At 39.7% G+C, this 23,424-nt stretch overlaps 1 protein-coding gene across 1 annotated transcript; it reads right to left on the reverse strand.

Moving 5' to 3' along the window:
* Positions 1-539: 539 nt before the first annotated feature.
* On the reverse strand, positions 540-10,788 carry LOC130916279 (galactose-specific lectin nattectin-like). Its single transcript, XM_057836881.1, has 7 exons — positions 10,630-10,788; positions 10,449-10,511; positions 10,330-10,357; positions 10,164-10,249; positions 4,609-4,731; positions 758-863; positions 540-686 (listed from the first exon to the last, which is right to left on the reverse strand). Exons 2-7 carry the CDS (start codon positions 10,509-10,511, stop codon positions 616-618), a joined length of 477 nt encoding a protein of 158 aa, XP_057692864.1. The 5' UTR covers positions 10,630-10,788; the 3' UTR covers positions 540-615.
* Positions 10,789-23,424: the final 12,636 nt, after the last annotated feature.

Genomic DNA, 23,424 nt, shown 5'->3' on the forward strand with positions numbered 1-23,424 from the left:
CATTTATATCATTTCATATTCCATTTAGCACAAGACTGTTATTTGTCATGACCATGCCATTTATTCAGCAATTGGGGAAAATACTTGGATAAAAAGAATGTCCTGTAAAAATCTTGAAGTATAGCGACAGAAACAATGACATTTGCAACTCTCTTCGTCGCGTTTTCCTCGTTGTGAATAGTTCCCCCTCGACGGGCTGACTGGTCCTTCTCAAGCCATTTTGGTATTTTTACTTATTTTTTTAGCGTGGCGTTTTGCCGTGCTGCTTCTGTCTGACAATGAATGACCTAAAAAAAATTAATGACTGCTATCTGTGGATTGCTTTTGTTATTCTCCATTTTAAGCAAAAGATTCACCCATTTGAAACGGAACATTCTAAAAATAAAAAAAAAACACATATTTTGATGCAGACAGATCCCCTCGTTTAATAGAGAAGTGCTCTTTGGTGACACATTATTACTCTTTTCAATTACAATTGAGATTCGTGGAAGAAAAGGAGAGATTATAGTGAACCCTAAAACACAAGGACACCATTAAAGGTCGTTATCGCGCCATTGAGTCGTCATGATCAAGGAACTCAGTTGTGACAGACGACAGGATTCTAAGAAGAATGACCTAGTGGCCAGCATCCCTAATGCAAACATAGGGAACTGAAGTAGAGCAGAACTCACTGTTCCATTCTCCAGCTGTAAGAAAAATATGTTTCAGTATAGTAGCAATTAAATTTCAACTCATTTGCATCTATCATTTTACTTACTTGATGTTTCCATCTCTACACAATCACCACTTGTACTGTCAGGCTGCGTATTAGCAAAGTTGTCGTAATCATTGTTTGTGCCGTCAGTCCAAAAGTAGCTTCCCTCCTGTAAAAAAGTCAAATTTACATTGATGACTGTCCGAATTAGCATGTGCTAAAACGGTCAAACTTTTTGGATACAGAATTGAGGAGCACAAGTTTATGCAATATGAGTGTAAAAATGCATCAATCCTTCTGATAAAAGAGGGGATTTCTCAATAAAATGTAATTAATATCCTGCGATTGACAGGCAACAGTTAAGGGTCATAGACTTCACTATCAGTTGACGGGAAACAGGCCTATTTTCAAAAACTAGCTAGCGACCTAAAACCAAAATCTCCCTTAAGCATATATGAATCTGCATGAGCAGCTGGATCAAGAAATTCCAAGTCGTTCCTGAGTAAAATCCTGCTTAATTATTTGTTTATACTAGTATAGCAAAACTAAAATTGGCTATAAAGTTCTGAAATTTTACCCTAGATGCACAAAAAAGAAAAAAGCACCTATATTTTCAGGATCAATAGCAATATTTAACATTAGTTTATGCCTGAAATAGTATTTCGTACAATTTTGACACAAGTTTTCACATCAGTTTTTACATTAATACTTGTGGAACGCATGCAGAATCATCTTAATTTTACTCAACAAAAGCAAAATTTGCATTTTTCTATAAACAATCACAATTTTTTGCAGTTGAATTCCGATGTAACTTTTCACCTCATTGTTTTTAGATTGAAACGTTACATGAAACTAGAAACTGCAATTTCTGGAGAATGTACTCTGGGTCTTTGCTCTGTGGTGATACAGATCTTAACCCCGCCCAGGTTGGCTTGGGGACATTTTGGGGACAATATCAGGTCACTTCCTGTTGATTTGGAGACATTTTTTTTTTTTGCCATCGAAAATGAATGGGAAAAAATTTGGACGTCCATGGACGTCGATGGCAGCGCCCTCCATAAGCGTCAATGGAATCGGGGACATTTGTGGGACACGTCGTATTGATATCTGGTCATTTCCTGTTGATTTGGGGACATATAGATATATTTTTGCCATTGAAAATGAATGGGAAAAAATTTGGACGTCAATGGCAGCACCCTCCATAAGTGTCAGTGGAATCGGGGACGTTTGTGGGACACGTCGTATTGATATCTGGTCATTTCCTGTTGATCTGGGGAAATTGTTTTTTTTGCCTTTGAAAATGAATGGGAAAATTTTTGGACGTCAATGGTATCGACTTACATAGGCCTCAATGGAATCGAAGTACATTAGCATCAATAGAATGAAAAAACATGATTAAATGCCATTGGAAATGAATGGGAAGTTTGGAATTCCATGGACGTCAATGGCAACACCCGCAATAAGTGATCAGGGACATTTGGGGGACCCGTCCTATTGATATCTGATCATTTCCTGTTGATTTGGGGACAATTTTTTTATCCATTGAAAATGAATGGGAAAAAATTTGGACGTCAATGGATTCGTGGACAATTGGGGGACACATACTGTATTATTAATATCTGGTCATTTCCTGTTGATTTCGGGACATTTTTTTTTTTAACCATTGAAAATGGGAAACAATTTGGACGTCCATGGTCGTCAATGGCAGCAACCTCCATAAGTGTCAATGGAATCGGGGCCATTTGTGGCACACGTCGTATTGATATCTGGTCATTTCCTGTTGTTCTGGGGAAATTGTTTTATTTTTTGCCTTTGAAAATGAATGGGAAAATTTTTGGACGTCCATGGACGTCAATGGTATCGACTTACATAGGCCTCAATAGAATCGAAGTACATTAGCATCAATAGAATGAAAAAACATGATTAAATGCCACTGGAAATGAATGGAAAGTTTGGAATTCCATGGATGTCAATGGCAGCACCCTCCATAAGTGTTCAGGGACATTTGGGGGACACGTCCTATTGAGATCTGGTCATTTCCTGTTGATTTGGGGACATTTTTTTTTTTTTTTATCCATTGAAAATGAATGGGAAACAATTTGGACGTTAATGGATTCGGGGAAAATTGGGGGACACGTCCTATTAATATCTGGTCATTTCCTGTTGATTTGGGGGAATTTTTTTTTTTCCCCATTGAAAATGAATGGGAAACAATTTGGACGTCCATGGACGTCAATGGCAGCACCCTCCATAAGCGTCAATGGATTCGAGGACATTTGGGGGACACGTCCTGTTGATATCTAGTCATTTCCTGTTGATTTGGGGACATTTTTTTATCCATTGAAAATTAATGGGAAAAAATTTGGACGTCAATGAATTCGGGGACAATTGGGGGACACGTCCTATTAATATCTGGTCATTTCCTGTTGATTTGGGGACATTTTTTTTTTTACCTATTGAAAATGAATGGGGAAAAAAATTGGGACGTCCATGGCCATCAATTGCATCGACTCACAGATGCGTCAATGGATTCCAAGTACATTAGCATCAATAGATTTGACATACATGGCCGTCAATGGCAACAATGCAATGTAAATTCTATTGGAAATCCCATTGAAAGTGAATGGGACATTTCCCATTAAAAATGAATAGGCAAGTTTTTGTCAAATTTCTGGGTAACCGTTTTTTTTTTTTTTTCAAATTCTGTATATAACTTTTATGCCCCTCACCGTCCTGGAATTTTTGATGCCCAAATTGTGTGTTCTGGTCAAAAATTGTAGGACTAGATATTGAAACTTTTTTTCCCCATTTAAAATGAATGGGCAAATTTTTTTTCAAATTTCCGGGGAACCGTAAATTTTTTCCAAATTCTGTATACGAATTTTATGTCCCTCGCCGTCCCGGAATTTTTGATGCCCAAATTGTGTGCTTTGGTTAAAAATCGAAGGACTAGATACATTTTGAAACTTTTCTTTTTTTCCCCATTTAAAATCAATGGGCAAGTTTTTTGGCAAATTTCCAGGGTACCGTAATTTTTTTCCAAATTCTGTGTATAACTTTTATGCCCCTCACCGTCCTGGAGTTTTTGATGCCCAAAGTATGTGTTTTGATCAAAAATTGTAGGACTAGATACATTTTGAAACTTTTTTTCCCCATTTAAAATGAATGGGCAAGTTTTTTTCAAATTTCCGGGGAACCGTAATTTTTTTCCAAATTCTGTATACAACTTTTTATGCCCCTCACTATCCCGGAATTTTTGATACCTAAATTATGTAATTTGGTCAAAAATTGTAGGACTAGATACATTTTGAAAATTGCTTTTTTTTTTTTTTTTTTTTTTTTAAAGTCCCGTTTGTGGCGCAACGGAAAATTTTTCGGGTCTGTTTGAAAAAAGTCCATCGTCGTGCGAAAATTCCGGATGCGTCGATACTTAAATGGTATGGTTTGGGCTGCGCGGCGCGCCAAAGGAATCCCATTCCAAAACAAACAAACAAAAAAAACCAGAATAACACTATGAATGGGCAAGTTTTTGGCAAATTTCCGAGGAGCCGTAAATTTTTTCAAAATTCTGCATAAAAATTTTATGCCCCTCATCGACTCGGAAGGACGGTGAGGGGCATAAAAGTCTATGTCAGGGTGTACCCTGCCCCGTGCACATAGTTAACTTGGGTAGGCTCCAGAAACTTTGTGAACCTCGTGAGGATAAACGCTAAAGAAGATGAATGAGCTGACATGTAAATTTGAAAATGTCAACATTTGCTTTGGACAAATGCGTGTTCTCACACTCGACTACGACTTGCTACATTATGTACACGATTGATTTTGGAAAACATTTTCTTTGAGGGGAAGACATTTTGACTATAGTTGTAAGTGACAGGATTCAACCAGAACATTTCTTTTGGCAACTGACTCACATTAATGTTGTCATATAGTCCAATCCAGACTGAACTATCGTCATCACTCAGCTCTTGCACAACCGCATTCTCCAAGTCACTGGTAATGGAGACCATATTGCCACCCAGAACGTTGCAAACGGCCTTGTGGGGAAAAGAGAAGAGACACGTCATTTTCTCTTGTTTAGATCTGTAAGACAGTCGGCAGGATATGCTCATTCAGCAGTAGACATGTGCCGATTACTGGTTTCAGTACGGTGGTATGAAAACATCAAAGTTTCAAAATCGCACAAATTTTCTGTCATACAGTCCCTACGGTATTAGCTATTTTTTATGTCACAAAAATGCATGGATAAATCCCTCTCTTGCACGTGCAAGGCTTAACCCTCCCCCACCGTTTGTTGCTCAGTGTCAGTGAATCCGCTGTGCTACACAATGGCTGGAGGAGGTGAAACTTTTTCCTCCCATCGAAGAAAACCAGATTGCTGGCGTGGGAATACTTCGCCTGGAGAAAGGTTAGAGGGCCACGCCTTATGCCTTAGGGCCAACAAACATGTTTCCGGAGGGTGGCTGTCGAGGAGGCAATACCTTCAATATGATTTCACTTTTATACAAAATTAAAGGTTAGAAAACACTGTCGTGAACGTTTCCCACCAGCTACGATGGTTAACTCCAACGTGTTTAGTGTATCTAGCGGTGATGTTTTTTTTTCTCTCTGGCAACTGTGTTGAGAAAGAGAAGTGTGTGTATAATGTAAACATGATACGAACATGATAAGTCATACACTCATTTTATGGAATAAAAATTGAATTATTTTTGTTCAGATGTTGAGCTGTGGCTGTGGGTTTAGGCTCACCTAAAGCATTTATTTTGATTTTATTTAGAATATTTCGTTATTTTATTCATACATTTTAACTTAACATTAGACTGATGTTCCAATTTGCGAATGTTTTGAAAAATAAAAATCCTCTTCAATGAATAAAAGTTTTTTTTGTATGTCATTTTTTGTAAGATGTAATTGCAATACTGTGAAACCATGATATTTTGGCTTAAAGTTATCATACCGTCAGAATCTCATACCGGGACATGCCTAGTCAGCAGACAGATTCACAAATGAATATGGCAGAAAACACAGACAAGGCTGAAAAAGCAGTTTCTGCACTTGCACCCCTCTTTAAAATAAACTGCTATATTTTAAGCCCAAAGAACTGTTGTGTTCGGTCGAACAACATGTCTTTATGCTGCCGTAGCAGTTTCATGGTGCATTATGCCCCCGGACTATTTTTAATTTTTCAGTTTTACCCTGGAGACCCCGTTTACAGACATCGCGCAACGGCTTTTGTTTCAACCTAGTCATAAAAAGAAAGTAAGTAATTATATTTATTATTCGAAATAAATCATTTTTAGCTTAGAGTCATTAATTGATGTCTAATATTTATTAAAAAAAAAAAAAAAAAATTCACTCGCATATTTTAAACTTTTAAACAAATTACGCCACGATGAAAAAAATAGTGTCTTTAAATACCGTATTGGCCCGAATATAAGACAGCCCTGATTAAAAGACGACCCCCTCTTTTTCAAGACTCAAGTTTGAAAAAAGACTTTTTGAACACCAATTTAATTTTTGTACAGAAAATAATTACAATACATCTGAAAAAAATGATTATAACAATATAATTGAGAGAAAAGCATGTTATTTTGCCTCATTCAAATCTTAATATCTGAACATTTAAATATGTAAACTAAAGTGCAATCACATAAATGAATGGCTTCTGGTTTTTAAAATGTAAATAAACCACTCTATTGTGATAAAACAACAAAATTGCAATAACTGCATTAACCATCAAACTGAAGTCTAATTGTAACTGTAGTCTTGAAACGAATCTGAATAAGGAAAAACATTGCGATAAAATAATGCAAACTGGTTAAACTTGAGAGTAGCTGAGATCTTTCATGACAGAACATCACTTCAATGATATCTGGCGCCATCTAGCGTCGTGAATGGGTATAATGTCTAGACCGCGAATATAAGACGACCCCCACTTTCCCAGTCTTATTTCAATGCAAAAAACACCGTCTTATATTCGGGCCAATACGGTAGGTCACGGATATCTACCTCATAACTATCGCTTAATTGTATATTTTTTTGTTACAGTCGCATTTTCCCCCGATATTTTAGATGATAAATAATCGTTCCAAACGAAGAAAATTAAAAAAAAAAAAAAAGTTTAAGTATAAAAAGTTAAGTTTAAAAGGGTAAATATTAGAAAAAGAATATGGGGCACCGTTTGTAAAGCAGCACATGCTGAAAATTACGACAACATTTTCTCACATTTAGCGCCGCATCAGTGTTTAAATTGTGGTGTGAAAATTTTAGAGTCAATTTTTTTTGCACATTTACGACATTATTTAGCAATCTAAATATTTATTTTTAAATAACAAGTATTAGGCTTACATATTTAAATCCAGAACTAATTTAAATATTTAATCTAAATCTTAAATGTAAATCTGACATATATATCTTAAATCTAAATGTTAAATATGAAATGTTAAATCAAATCCTAAATCTAAATGTTAAATCTAAATTCTTAATCTAAATGTTAAATCTAAATCTTAAATATAAGTCTTAAATATAAATCTTTAAATGTTACATCTAAATTCTTAATCTAAATGTTAAATCTAAATCTTAAATATAAGTCTTAAATATAAATCTTAAATATAAATGTTAAATCTAAATCTTAAATCTACATTTTAAATATGTCTTAAATCTACATCTTTACTATATATCCTAAATGTAAATCTTAAATATAAATCTCAAATCTAAATTGTAAATGTAATCCCTAAATCTTTAAACGGGTCGAACTAAATATTTATGTAACGTGTAAATTCATATGACTGGTGACCGGAAGTAAAAATTAAAAAAATTAAAAAGTTGGAGCAGCTCAGACTGTGTTTGCATATTAGCTAAATATTTAGTTTCACCCGTTTCAAGATTTAGATTTAAGATTTACATTTAAGATATATATTTAAGATTTACATTTTAAATATAAGATTTCCATTTAAGATATATTTAGGATTTAGATTTAAGATTTAAGATTTAGATTTAAGATTTAGGATTTAGATTCAACATTTACATTAAGGATTTAGATTTAAGATTTATATTTAAGAATTTGATTTAAATTAAATGTGCAAAAAAGTGACTCTAAAATGTTCACACATTTTCAAAACTGCTGCGTTAAATGTGAGAAAATGTCGTCGTAACTTTCAGCATGTGCTGCTTTACAAACGGCGCCCCATAAAAGAACATCTCAACCACCCCTTGATGTCTGTGAATTCTGCGTCGCAACCCTTGTTATATGACTGCGTTTAACCCATAAAATCCCCACAAAGTCTAACTGTGGCCATTCAATGCTGTGTCTTGACACTCTGTGATACATGCTACACAGAGTTTTTGGATCGAAACAAGGTAAGTACACGATAATATCTCGTTAAAATCACGATGTCTTTAATTATGCTCTTTCATGCTCTCACCTCGATTTACCGAAAAAACACAAAAGGACAATAATTGATTGCAGTCGAGCGCGAGAATTATGGACACAGCAGGCTAACTGACAAGCGCGCTATCCATTATCTTTTCGACCCTTGTTGCCATTTGGATTGCTTATTATGGGATGATATTGATGTATTAGATACATTAGATGCTTAAATCATAAAGCCTAGGTCCTAGGCTTTAACGCTAAATATATAGAAATAAAATAGTGTTACGTACTCCCACTTTTATATTCCCTTTATGCATATGGAGCCTTTTTTCTCAGTATCTTGCATTCACATTCTTTAATCATAATTGAAAAAAGATTTTAAAAGCCAACTGCAAAAATTTAAATATCGTAATGGAATTTAACCCTTAAAACTCCCCTGGAAATGTTTTTTTGTTGTTGCACAGAATAAAATCAAGCCAAATGAAAAACTATGCAGTTAAGTTATCATTAACTATACAGCTAACTCCCTGTTTAGCCATGTTTATTTACAAAATAAAACAGGGCTAAATTAAATCTACATTTACTCACATGCCAATTTTTTTTATTGTACATCCACCCACATGTCTTAGTGCATGCTTATTGATGATCAAAGACTTGATACTTGCTTTAAATCTTATTTATCTAATAGGTACCAGTTTTTCAATGTAAACCAGCATTGATCACCATATTCCAGAGTCAATTATGGTGTGCCGCAAGGGTCGATCCTTGGGCCCATCTTTTTTACGGTGTATATGCTTCTTTTAGGCAATATCATCCGAAAACATAGCATTAAATTTCATTGTTATGCTGAAAACACACAACTTTATTTATCAATTAAACCTGAGCAGATCAGGCAAGTGGATAAACTAAGCACCTGCGTCCGAGATATAAATACCTGGATGAGCACCAATTATCTTTGCTTAACCCTGAAAAGACAGAAGTCCTTATAATAGGCTCAAAAAGTGTAAGAGACTAACTGCCTAGATACTCACTCTGGACAATGTAAGTGTAGCTTCAAGCACCACAGTTAAAAACCTAAGAGTTCTATTTGACCCAGACTTATCATTTAAAGTTCACATTAAACAAACTTGCAGAACGGCCTTTTTTCACCAGCGCAACATAGTCAAAATTAGAAATATTTTGTCTAAAAACGATGCAGAAAAATTAATTGACGCATTCGTTACATCTAGATTGGACTTTACTGTAAATCCTTACTTGCAGTTTGTCCTAAAAGTTCTCTAAAAGGTATTCAGCTTGTCCAGAACGCAGCAGAAAGACTTTTAACAGGAAATAATAGAAGACAGCACATCACCCCTGTGCTCCAGGCCCTTCACTGACTTAAAGTCGAGTTTAGAATGAAATTTAAAATCCTACTTCTTACATTTAAGACCATTAATGGTTTGGGGCCATCTTATCTCATCGATGCTCAGGTTCCACACCGCCCAACAGAACACTCCGTTCTCAGAACGCAGGTCTACTGGTTGTTCCCAGGGTCTCTAAAAGTACAGTAGGAGCTAAAGCCTTTAGCTACAAAGCTCTTGTCTTATGGAATCAGCTTCCAGGTAGTATTAAAGATGCTGACACTGTCTGTACATTTAAGATCAGACTAAAAACGTTCCTATTTGACAAAGCTTATGGTCAGGCTAGTTGAAATCGGACTAGACTCCAAGTTCAGTCTAAGTTGCACTAGAAGCTATAACGTTGGGGGAATTTCAGCCACTCAGTCCTATCCCCTTTTTCTCACTCTATCTACCACTTGTTTTACTTTATTTCTCTTTTTTATTTCTACCCTCTAGGGAGGGGCTATTTTTCAGCCGCAGCCTCCTGACTGTCCTGACCCCTGGCTGGATGGATATCCTCGCTGCCTCCCCCCCAACCCAACAGAGATTTTAAGCTTTCCAATGATGTATCACACATGCATATAGGACAATTGTGAAATTTGACCAAATTGGGGGTCTCAGAGTAGAACTTCAAGTCCCCTGAGCATTTTCCACCATATACAGAAAAAGCAGTAAACTGGTTGGTAACTACCAAGTTAACAAATTGTGTCTTTCATACCTCTGCATCTGCAAATTCCCTCTCTTCACTTTGGTAGATGTAACACTTGCAGTCCAGCTGTGTCCATCCTTCAGGACAGCTCACGTCTGCAAAACATTTTTTTTTCTCCTCGATTGAACATGGTGTCATTGCTAATACAAATCGAAATTCATCATTGTATACACACCTTTGTAAATTCTTGAAGGGAAGGACCCCTGTGAAAAATAAGAGAAAATTTAAACAAACATCTATTAAAACCACTATAAGTATCAAAGTATGTTGTCTTCGGGTGCAGTTTGGACTTACGACTCCTGTCAACAGTCCGGTCAACCCACAAAGGAGGAACAGAGAGCGAAGAGCCAATGCCATCTGTACAACGAACAAGAGATTAATCGCATTTCTACAATAAAAACAATTGTATAATTGTCATCCGACTCTCTCAAGAAGAAAGTCTTATTCGTCTATTTGTCTAATAGATTGTAGTTACCTTAGCAGTTGTGATGTTTGATGCCTAGGACGACGTCTGTGCCTCCTTATATATGTTGGGGTTGACTGTCCTGACTTGCTCCATATATTAATCCACGTCAGAAATACCAAACAATAACTTATAATTAGTGCCACAGTATCACAAGCAATCAAAAACAATGCCAAAAATGCTTTTGTTTTGAATAGGAGTGGATCACTTCACCGTGCCAAGAAGCAATTAAACAAGCCAAGCTGGGCCAGCATTAATTTTTTCAATTGTCATGTAATCACTCGTAAAATTTGATCCTGATTCAACCTCATCTCCTGCTATTCATTACATTTTGTCAAATTGAAACATTTAAATTCACACCGCCGAATATTTAGATGGATTTTTTTTCTGTGCTGGTGTCCTAGTCTGACTTTTTTCATGTATATATGTGTATATATATATATATGTGTGTGTGTGTACAGTGATACCTCTACTTATGAAATTAATTTGTTCTGGAAGTGGTTTCTTAACTTGAAAATTCTGTAAGTAGAGATGAGGTTTCCATGTAAATGCCATAATCCGTTCCAAGCCCCCCAAAATTCTGACACAAATCTTTTATAATACATAAAAACATGTATCAAATACATGTTACAGTTAGATTATTGCACAACCGCACATCCAAGTTTTGCACAATGTGAAAAAAAGCAAAAACAAAGTTAAGACGAAAAGTTAATACACTCATGTAAAGCTGTCTGAACACGAGGGGCAAATGAATAGGACACAGGTGGGCACGGAGCAATGCCATGGGTGGCGCATGCAGTGGCGGACTTGGCAATTTTGGGGCCTAAGGCGAACATATCCAGGGGCCCTCTTCATGGGTCAGGGGTTAAAAAGGTGAGAAGGGTGTGGAGGAAATATGTTCCGGTACACTAGAGCTGTCCTAAACGACAAATTTTCTCCTGATTTGTCAGCCGACTACTTTTATGATTAGTCGACTAATCTAATAATTTTCTTTTTTTTTTTTTTTTTTTTTTTACCAATTTAGCAATGAAATTTTTGTTGACGCTTATTAATTCACAAAATTATTTAGGAACACTTAAATTCTTTAATAAAATACAAATAATCATATAAATAACAATAATTAATCACAAATAAACAGTGAGGTGAAATGCTGATAGCATTTACTAGTGCAAAAGAATGGAAAGTAAACAGATTCCGAACACTGGCTTTGCCTTTCCAACATTATTCAAAACAATTCTTAAAAAAAAAAATTCTAGCATTATTATTATAGTATACTACTATATATAATAGTAGCAGGGCCGGCCCAGGCCATTTGGGGGCCCTAAGCAAAATAATGCAAAGGGGCCCATATTTTTGGCCCACCATTTCGTCACCATTTCGTCCAAGCCATACGTCCATATTTTGTATATTAATCAGATTTTGTTGCACTGCATACTTCAAACTTCTCACCCCAAATGATTGTCGGTACTTACAGTAGATAGCGCCAAACCTTTTTCTAAAATAGGAAAAAAAGAAGTTAGGGAAGAACATTTTTTTAAGCTTGTAATCAAGTATCAAAACTCAAAAAAGTCAAATAAAGCAAACTGTAGTAAACAAAATAGAATATAAATTAAACAATTGCCAGATCGGGGGCCCCCTAGTAGTCAGGGGCCCCAAAGCAGCTGCACAATCTGCGTATAGGCTGGTCCGGCCCTGATAGTAGTATAATAATTATTCATTGCCAATCATATTTGTCATTAAGAGTGTCATTTGAAAGCTATTCTTAGTGTAGAATCTGTATTCTGTTGTATTTACTCTACATAGTATAATATTAATTCTGAAGTATGTGGGATTAACTCCAGAAATCGTTATCTATATGACGAACATGACGTGCTTTTATTTTGAAATGTTCACCGGGGGTATGTTCGCTAAACTGCTAACCGAAAGCTTTACACTCCGTAAAAAAAAAACATTCTTCATCATTGCTTGTGGTGTCACTAATAGATTTATTTATTGTTTTCGTTAGCAAATGCTGTTAACCAGCTGTTGGGTGTTATTCTATGACTGATTGGAACTGTACTGCATTGTTTCGCCACAGGGTGTGCTGTCGTGTATTTTATGTTCGGTGTGATGAAGAAGAAGGTTAAAAGAGGCATTAGCGGTCTGTTCTTAACTTCTCCTTTTCGGCACTTTGGCTCTCATTGAGCGCATGTTCGCTCATGTGTTCGAAATAAACAATAGCAGACGTGCAAAGCAGCAAGTGAGCTGTAAAAATAGCGAGCTTAGTGTCTTGAAAAATGCGAGAGAGCTAAGTGAAGCTAACGAACGACTAAGCGGAGCTAAGCGATGCTAAACGGAGCTAAGCGGCGCTAAATGAAGCTAAGCGACTGATACTCAGTCTGTCGTCGTGGAACAGTCGATTGTAGTGCGTGTGTGTGTGTGTGGGGGAGATAATATAAATGCAGCATTCAGCTTTCTTTTTTGTTTTGTTATTTGTTTGTTTGCCATGCTGACATAATTATACATGACGAATAGTTGGGGGTGCCGCTGGCTCCGGTGGCCCAAGCCCTTGCTTGTTGGGGCAAGGGCAGCTGGTTGGGAGCCCCCTACTGGTTGGGGGCCTAAGGTGATCGCCTACTTCACATGAATAGTAGATCTGCCTATGGGCGCATGTGACCTCGGGGAACATACTTTTTTGCCATATTAGAAAAAAAGTGTAATTGCATATCCACTCAGAGGGTGGCAGTGGCACTCTCCTTTTCAGAGTGTGCGCAGTTTTTTGGAACCAAACTAGAGCACACAGCAAAGAGCACTGGAGGTATGAAGAGCTAAGATGAGGAAATATGACGATGCGTATGTAGCGTTTAGCTTTGACGGAGATGTGGAAAGACCAGTGTGTTTATCCTTCTATCCATCATCTTCCGGTTGCTCCGGGGTCGGGTCACGGGGGGCAGCAGCCTTAATAGGGAAGCCCCGTCCCTCTTCGCAGCCCTTTCAACCAGCTCCTCCGGCTGGATCCCAAGGCGTTGCCAGGCCCGCCGAGAGACATACTCTCTCCAGCGTGTCCTGGGTCGTCCCCGGGGCCTCCCGCCGGTGGGACATGCTCCGGGGAGGCGTCCAGGAGGCATTCGAACCAGATGCCCGAGCCACCTCAGCTGGCTTCTCTCAACGCAGAGGAGTAGTGGCTCAATGTCGAGTTCATTCCAGATGACTGAGCTTCTCACCCTATCTCTAAGGGAGAGCCCGGACACCCTGCGGAGGAAACTCATTTTGGCTGCTTGTATCCGGGATCTTATTCTTTCGGTCACGACCCAAAGCTTGTGACCATAGGTGAGGGTAGGAACGTAGATCGATTGGTAAATCGAGAGCTTCACCTTTTGGCTCAGCTCGTTCTTCACAACTACGGACCGGTGCAGAGTCCGCATTACTGCAGACGCTGCACCGATCCTTGGACAAGACCCCAAGATACTTGAACTCCTCCACTTGGGGAGGAGTTCAAGTCCCCGACCCGGAGAGGGCACTCCACACTTTTCCGACTGAGGACCATGGTCTCGGATTTGGAGGCGCTGATATTCATCCCAACCACTTCACACTCGGCTGTGAACCGCTCCAGTGAGAGTTGAAAGTCACGGCTTGATGAAGCCAACAGCACCACATCATCTGCAAAAAGCAGAGATTCAATGCTCAGGTCACCAAACCAGACCCCCTCAACGCTTCGGCTTCGCCTCGAAATTCTGTCCATAAAAAGTATGAACAGAATCAGTGACAAGGGCAGCCTTGGCGGAGTCCAAACCTCACTGGGAACGAATTCGACTTACTACCGGCAATGCGGAACAAACTCCGGTTGTACAGGGACCGATCAGCCCTTACCAAGAGGCTCAGTACCCTGTACTCCCTGATGGGGGAAAATATTTCATTATGCCTTTGTGAGGTATGATTGCTTCTGTGACCTAGATTGTAACAACTTCTATTGTTTTTTACCTTGAGCTTCATATTTAGGAGGGAATCTCACGAGTTAACTTGATTTGCGCCAAAGTCCCGTATTTCTGGTTTACACCATGTGGGGGGCCAGTTGACCCGGGAAAGAGGGGGAAGAAGGTGGGGGAGTCTATAAGCTAAGTGATAGAAAGGGGTAGAGTGTACACAAATCATCTCTGTGATCTAGAACCCAGTAATCGCGCGAATCCCTTGTGAGTGTAAGCCCGTTGGCGACCGAGCCTATGCCGCCCCATCGCCAATCCCGGCCCGAGCGTGTCCAATAACATCCTGCCGCACGCGAGCCCCGCCGGGCACGCAGCAGCCACACAGACGAGCGGAGACGCCACACGGGCGCCGACACAGGGCCACGGCCCCCACCCAGCCATCCGGGGAGGGAAGGCGGGGCCGGGCGGGGGGGGGGCCCTTGCGCGCCCATCTACCGGCCCTCGGGGATGGCAAGAGGGGACGCACCATCAACTCCACGCCAGTCCCCAACCCCGTCCGCCCACCCAGGCCACGAGCCGCAGCCCCCCAGCCGACACGGCAAAATTAGCAGGCCGTAGCAGGCAACATCCAGCCGATACACCGCCGCCCAGCCAGCGATCCGCGGCGGAGCACAGGGCGGATGCCCAGTTAGAGAAGAGAGGGGAAGGCGGAGGCAGGAGAACGCCGTGGGGCTACATGTTTAAATCCTGGGATTTCTACGATGTTTTTGGTGTATGTGAAAGGGGCTTACTCGCCCCCCCCTCCTTTTCTTCTCAGTCATCAGGCTCCGGAAATAACCGGAAATAAAATTAGCTAACGTTAGGACTACTGTTTTCATAGTGTAGGCATTTAATGTATTTCTTGTTGTTGTTTGTTCTTCTCTTCTGCCTCTCTCCTCTACTATTTTCCTTTGTGTCACCTCATAAGCCCTTCCTGCTCATTGCTTTCTAATGAACTAAACACAATGATTAAGCCCAATAGGAGTGTATCATACTCTCATGTGATGTATACAACAGTAACAGCGCCGTCGTCAAACTGGTAGCCCAACTCGATAGACATTTGACCTGTGATAACCCTTGGCTGGTTTGGTTTCCATGTGCATCCTTAGTCAACTGGATTTGCCACTGTTTTTTGATTTACCGTTCGGTTTTGCACTTCAGGGCCACCGCTATCTGATTTTGTGTTATAGCGGTGACACAGCACAGCAGAAAGTTGTCGTTCATTCAACATTTTCCTTTTGAGTGGGGCGCTTCTGAGATCCGAAAGGCCAATCTTTCTTTTCTCCCATTTTGACAGTCCAAGCCTACTGATTTGTTCACATCTTCTAAAGGGAACCTCGGACTTAAAGACTTGTTGGCTCTAATAAGCCACAATTGTTCTTTTTTTCTAAATGTGTTATTAGAAACACAAGTTAATGCCACCGATTTAAAAATCTATAAAACTTACTACATGTTTTGACCCGCGGAGGACGCCATGTATTGTGCGCGCAATGCATGCTGAGAGCGATTACGCGGTTGGCCTGGACTGGGAGAATAGCTGTGCTAGCTATCAAGCTGGCATGACGACTGGCATGATTTTGTCACATTCTGCTGTTGGTCAGATTTTTTTGTTACAGAGCTGTGGGATGAGTTCCCAACGTCGCACCCGCATCCAATTCCAGCTCATCAGCAGTGTCACTAAACCGATCCTCGGCGGCTTGCCGAGATACCACTGCCTTGTTTTTTTTTAACGTTTGTTTTGCCTCTCACCGCGGTTTTCCTTCAGCTTTTTTTTTTTTTTTTTTTTTTTTAAATAATCCCATCCTACTGTCACGGACCCTTTTTCTGTGTCCCTTTCGCGATCACATGTTTTTATGTGTGTTTAATAAAGCCTTTTACGCAATCCCGATGTTACTGTTGTTTGCTTGGTATCTGAAGTGAGCCGCGTTATTTTAATTTTGTGGTCAAGCAAGCCGCAATTTCTTTTCAGTTTGCGAAAGAATATTTTATTCATGCTTATAAAACACAATTATTAACTGCTGTGAAACTATATGCTTGCTTGTGAGACTGTATCCATGTTCGCGCGTTCAAATATGCGTGCTCCAAATATTCTGTTGAACATTTACAATTGGAATCTGCTGACTGCCTCATCTGATTTGACTCCCTCTTGTACCAGCTAGAGCTCAAGGTCATAACTCAAAATGTTTTTGAGTGGAAAATCCCCCAGGTTGGGCTGTAATGTTTCACTTCTGATTTATTAGTAGGTATTGTTTTATAGTAAGTAACACCTTTCAACAAGCATTTCGACCCTTGACTTGTGTATTCTCATTGTACTTCTGCGAGATCACAGCACTTGGCTGGATAAACATTTGTACCCTGGGTATATATCTTGCTTATAAAGTCTTTGAAGCAGGCAATCCTTGACTGAGTGTGATTCTTTTCTCTTATTTGAGCTATTGGTTAATACTTTTCCTGGTGTCCAAAAGTGAACTTCTCTGACATTTTATAACTTCGTCCTTCGAGCCGGATGCCAAAGCCCTTCTCCGGTAGATGATCGACGAGTCCTGACGACAACGGTGCGCACTGCCTGGAGGCTTACAACCTCCGGGGAAGTCCTCTTTTCGAAGAGGCCAGGACGCGGACATCCTCCATTTGCGAATTGGAAGCGACATTCGAACCTGAGAACGAATCGACCAGCAACGAGGACTGAGGAAAAATTAAGTGTTAATTGTTGGAATTAACACAGGATACACTGGGAAGGCCCGTGTAATTGGATACGTTTGTAAGCGTACGTCCCACGTAAGACAAATTCATTTTGTCAGGTCAGGTTGTGTACAAAAGGATACACTGGGATTCGTAGATCCCGTGTAATTGGATACATTGGGAACGTACGTCCTACGTAAGACGGGTTTCTCCGACAGGATAGATGTGGTCATCGACACTACAGGAAAAGAGCAAAACAGGAAAACTCACATTTGCTTGATCACCAAGTGTCGGCATTCCAGTCCCCGCCCGGAAACTCAAAACAAACTTCTAAACTTTTTTTTGTTTGTTTTTTCTTGTGGGTTTTAACCAAAGATTGAAGTGGGTTCATGAATAAATTATGATAACTGATAGTGTTGATGAATTATATTGATGGGAACAGCGATAAAGTGATGATTTGGAGAATAATATACTGTCACTGTCATGAGTTGCTTGCGACATCATGAAACGTTGACTTTTTAAGGGAATTGAAAATGCCAAATATTGCTTAGGCTTATTGCTTTTCGATCACATGCTGATAGAATTTGGCTATCTTTGTTTGGCTGTGACCCAAACAGTTAACAGATAATTCTGGATTTTGTTGCTACAGTGCCTTGCAAAAGTATTCGGCCCCCTTGAACCTTGCAACCTTTCGCCACATTTCAGGCTTCAAACATAAAGATATAAAATTTTAATTTTTTGTCAAGAATCAACAACAAGTGGGACACAATCGTGAAGTGGAACAAAATTTATTGGATAATTTCAACTTTTTTAACAAATAAAAAACTGAAAAGTGGGGCGTGCAATATTATTCGGCCCCCTTGCGTTAATACTTTGTAGCGCCACCTTTTGCTCCAATTACAGCTGCAAGTCGCTCAGGGTATGTTTCTATCAGTTTTGCACATCGAGAGACTGACTTTCTTGCCCATTCTTCCTTGCAAAACAGCTCGAGCTCAGTGAGGTTGAATGGAGAGTGTTTGTGAACAGCAGTCTTCAGCTCTTTCCACAGATTCTCCATTGGATTCAGGTCTGGACTTTGACTTGGCCATTCTAACACCTGGATACGTTTTATTTTTGAACCATTCCATTGTAGATTTGGCTTTATGTTTTGGATCATTGTCCTGTTGGAAGATAAATCTCCGTCCCAATCTCAGGTCTTGTGCAGATACCAACAGGTTTTCTTCCAGAATGTTCCTGTATTTGGCTGCATCCATCTTCCCGTCAATTTTAACCATCTTCCCTGTCCCTGCTGAAGAAAAGCAGGCCCAAACCATGATGCTGCCACCACCATGTTTGACAGTGGGGATGGTGTGTTCAGGGTGATGAGCTGTGTTGCTTTTACGCCAAACATATCGTTTTGCATTGTGGCCAAAAAGTTCAACTTTGGTTTCATCTGACCAGAGCACCTTCTTCCACATGTTTTGTGTGTCTCCCAGGTGGCTTGTGGCAAACTTTAAACGAGACTTTTTATGGATATCTTAGATAAATGGCTTTCTTCTTGCCACTCTTCCATGAAGGCCAGAATTGTGCAGTGTACGACTGATTGTTGTCCTATGGACAGACCCTCCCACCTCAGCTGTAGATCTCTGCAGTTCATCCAGAGTGATCATGGGCCTCTTGGCTGCATCTCTGATCAGTTTTCTCCTTGTTTGAGATGAAAGTTTGGAAGGACGGCCGGGTCTTGGTAGATTTGCAGTGGTCTGATGCTCCTTCCATTTCAATATGATGGCTTGCACAGTGCTCCTTGAGATGTTTGAAGCTTGGGAAATCTTTTTGTATCCAAATCCGGCTTTAAACTTCTCCACAACAGTATCTCGGACCTGCCTGGTGTGTTCCTTGGTTTTCATAATGCTCTCTGCACTTTAAACAGAACCCTGAGACTATCACAGAGCAGGTGCATTTATACGGAGACTTGATTACACACAGGTGGATTCTGTTTATCATCATCGGTCATTTAGGACAACATTGGATCATTCAGAGATCCTTACTGAACTTCTGGAGTGAGTTTGCTGCACTGAAAGTAAAGGGGCCGAATAATATTGCACGCCCCACTTTTCAGTTTTTCATTTGTTAAAAAAGTTTAAATTATCCAATAAATGTTGTTCCACTTCACGACTGTGTCCCACTTGTTGTTGATTCTTGACAAAAAAATTAAATTTCATATCTTTATATTTGAAGCCTGAAATGTGGCGAAGGGCTGCAAGATTCAAGGGGGCCGAATACTTTTGCAAGGCACTGTACATTGGCAGCCTTGCAATCGTAAAATCTTATCTTAGTAAACATACTTCACAACATGCAAAGCCAAACCTAATTAAACACATACGTTACATACATACATACGGTACATACTTGCACATGCACAATACTCCATCTTTGCCAAACATGCTATAAACCAGATTGAGTGGCCCTGACCGTCAACAACCTTACGAACAGTTTTGTTAATCTTACTTTAAGACAGTAATTAGTTACAGTTACAAATTACTTCTCTCCAAAAGCAATTGAGTTAGTGACTCAATTACTTTATTGTAAGAGTAATTAGTTACTCAGCAAAGTAACTGATGTTACTTTCATGTTCTGCACGTTATTACATAACCACCGCTGGACTGGCCATCGGGCATACCGGGCATTTGCCCGGTGGGCCGATAGCGATTTTGGGCCGGTCCTGAATTTTTTTTTTTTTTTTACCTAACGGCATTAATCACATTGGTACACAAAACTGGTAGATCGGCCCATCAGTCAAGATTGGTTATGGGCTGGACCAATTACAAACGAGGGCCGATGCCCCCTCCCTCTTGATCAGAGGTATCAGATATACATTAATCAGACATACAGAGAGAGGAGATAAACAAAATGGATAACTACAAGAAAAGGAAAGGAGGCGCGGAAAAAATTAGAGATAGAAAGAGACAAGCCCTTCATGCGGATGCCGCTAAATGTTGCCGGTGGCGGAGCTTCCTCTTCAGCGACAGCAGCAACCGCGGGTTACGATGGCGGGGGTGGCCGTCAGGTGGATGAGGGGAAGGGGAGGCAGGAGGAGAGACCCGCAGCCGCCGGCGGTCCGAGTGGAGGGGAATCTGAACTTCAGGTAAGAAGTGTTGAACTGCAGTCTATCTGGTTCAGATATGAATTAAGCGTGGGTGTAGTTTATTTTCATTGCGCTCGCTAACTCTTAACACCGCCAGTAGTTTTCATTAGGCCGTTAAGCAATTTAGCTAGCTGTGCATGCAAACTAACATGATGGGGTTTCTCTAATGCTGGACGGTTTCTATGATGCTATTCTAGTTGTAATTATGTTAGTGCTTAAGTAACTTTATTTTATTAATTTAGTTAGTTAAGTATCTCTATTTGTTAGGTAGTTAAAAACTTTATAAGGTCGAGGGGACGCGCCGGCGCGTCCGAGAAAATAACTTTTTTTTTTTCTTTGTAAGACAACACAGGCAAGATCTAGCCTGGTAGTTTCCATTCAAACTTCTGTTAAAAGTGCGAAATCTCAACTATATGACAGTTTATGAGTGGTCTCAATTGGCCAAGTTAAACCATATTTATGATAAGTCGATCACTCCATGCAGACTTTTGGATTCCTCTAAGTACTGTATAGAATACATGATTCAACTGAGTAAAAATACCAGCACTGTGATCATCAGAGCAAGTCCATCAGGTGACATTCTTTTTCACCTCTGTCTCCTTTCACTTTGAAGGTTCCCATGTTTGAGGAAGCATTTGGTGTTGCTGTGCAAAGTGTTGCTGCAGTGGAGGTTCAAGGTTACTGTTTATTGATATGGTAAGTACATTAGTCTGTGAAAATATCACTTAATTACTTCTGCTAAGTTGGTTTGTTTGTGTACGGTATAATTCAAAAAGTTATGGACGGATCTTAATGAAATTTTCAGGAAATGTCCACTCTGGGACAAGGAAGAGATGATTCAATTTAGATTTAGAGGTGATCCGGATCACTGTCTTGATCCAGGATTTTTTTTTTGAAGGATTCTTTATCATTGCAGGATAGGGCGATTTTCAGCATATGTGTATGCAACTCCAAGAAAATTGCCCAGATTGCTTGTAAAAAAAAAAAATACAGGACATGGCCATGGTAGTTGCTATGAAATGACACATTATGATTTGAATTCTGCCAATATTCTGGGTACTGTGATCCAGTACATGAGAAAAATAGGGGCTTATCACATTTTTTTGACACAGTGAGGTAACAGATGAGGGTACAGACATACAAACAGGTCTGTGCTCTCTGAGTGTTTTTATAGTTACAGTCTGTAATGTACACATTTTAATATTCATCTCAACTCTGTGTCCTATTTTTCAAGATCCCATCATACTTTGTTCATTGTTTGTTCAGGATTTTGCCCTAAGTAAGTACTATATACGGAGTATATGATGCAACTATTTTCCCAGATTTTTCTAGAAACCAGTACTGTGATCATAAAAGTCCATAAAGTGTTATTCTTTATCACTTGTCTTCCTCTGTCTCCTTTCACTTTTTAAAGGTCTCCGTGTTTGAGGGCCTATTCTGTGGATATATTTATTTGCACTTTTATTGATGCAGTAAATAAATAGTCTATGAAAAAAATCACTAAATCTGTCATTTATTCATTTTAATATATTCATCAATGATCATGTCTCACCTCTATTCCGTATTAATCCCTGTCCTAATTTCAGGATCCCATCATACTTTGTACATTGTTCAGGAGGTTAACTAGACCATGCAGCCTTTTGATATCCGCTAAGTACTGTATAGAATATTGGGACTGGAAGGATGGTGTATGTTTAAGTCTATGTTAAAGTATATATACACCAACAAGACAGTGTGAAAGCATTGTCACAAGAAAGTTTGTTTTCATTCATAGGCTTAATTGTCTTTCCATCAATACCTGGTGGGCCGGTCTCGGCTCAAAATGCCCGGGCCGATTTTTTGTCCCAGTCCAGCCCTGTACATAACACAGTGATCCCCCGTTTTTCATGGTTAATGGGGACCAGAACCTGCCGCAAAAACTGAAAAACCGCGAAGTAGCGCTGCCCCTCCCCCCAAATGTATATTTTTGGTGTGTGTTCAATGTATTTATTCAGATTAAGCATTGGAAAGAGAAACATATAAGACATGTTTTTTTCTTTTTCCCCAAAGTATAATTTAAAAAAATGTATTGGCGGAAAACACTCAGGTGACTTGAAGTTCCACTCTGAGACCCCCAATTTGGCCAAATTTCAAATATGTCCTACATATACAGTGGGGCAAATATGTATTTAGTCAACCACCAATTGTGCAAGTTCTCCTACTTGAAAAGATTAGAGAGGCCTGAAATTGTCAACATATGTAAACCTCAACCATGAGAGACAGAATGTGGAAAAATAACAGAAAATCACATTGTTTAATTTTTGAAGAATTTAATTCCAAATTAGAGTGGAAAATAAGTATTTGGTCACCTACAACCAAGCAAGATTTCTGGCTGTCATAGAGGTCTAACTTCTTCTAACGAGGCTCCACTCGTTACCTGTATTAATGGCACCTGTTTTAACTCACTATCGGTATAAAAGACACCTGTCCACAATCTCAGTCAGTCACACTCCAAACTCCACTATGGCCAAGACCAAAGAGCTGTCGAAGGACACCACAGACAAAATTCTAGACCTGCACCAGGCTGGGAAGATTGAATCTGCAATAGGTAAAACGCTTGGTGTAAACAAATCAACTGTTGGAGCAATTATTAGAAAATGGAAGACATACAAGACCACTGATAATCTCCCTCGATCTGGGGCTCCATGCAAGATCTCACCCCGTATCGTCAAAATGATAACAAGGACGGTGAGCAAAAATCCCAGAACCACACGGGGGGACCTAGTGAATGACCTACAGAGAGCTGGGACCACAGTAACAAAGGCTACTATCAGTAACACAATGCCCCGCCAGGGACTCAAATCCTGCACTGCCAGACGTGTCCCCCTGCTGAAGCCAGTATATGTCCAGGCCCGTCTCCGGTATGCCAGAGAGCATTTGGATGATCCAGAAGAGGACTGGGAGAATGTGTTATGGTCAGATGAAACCAAAATAATATTTTTGGTAGAAACACAGGTTCTCGTGTTTGGAGGAGAAAGAATACTGAATTGTATACGAAGAACACCATACCCACTGTGAAGC

Source organism: Corythoichthys intestinalis, chromosome 5 (genome assembly GCF_030265065.1).
Source record: "Corythoichthys intestinalis isolate RoL2023-P3 chromosome 5, ASM3026506v1, whole genome shotgun sequence".
NCBI lineage: Eukaryota > Metazoa > Chordata > Actinopteri > Syngnathiformes > Syngnathidae > Corythoichthys > Corythoichthys intestinalis.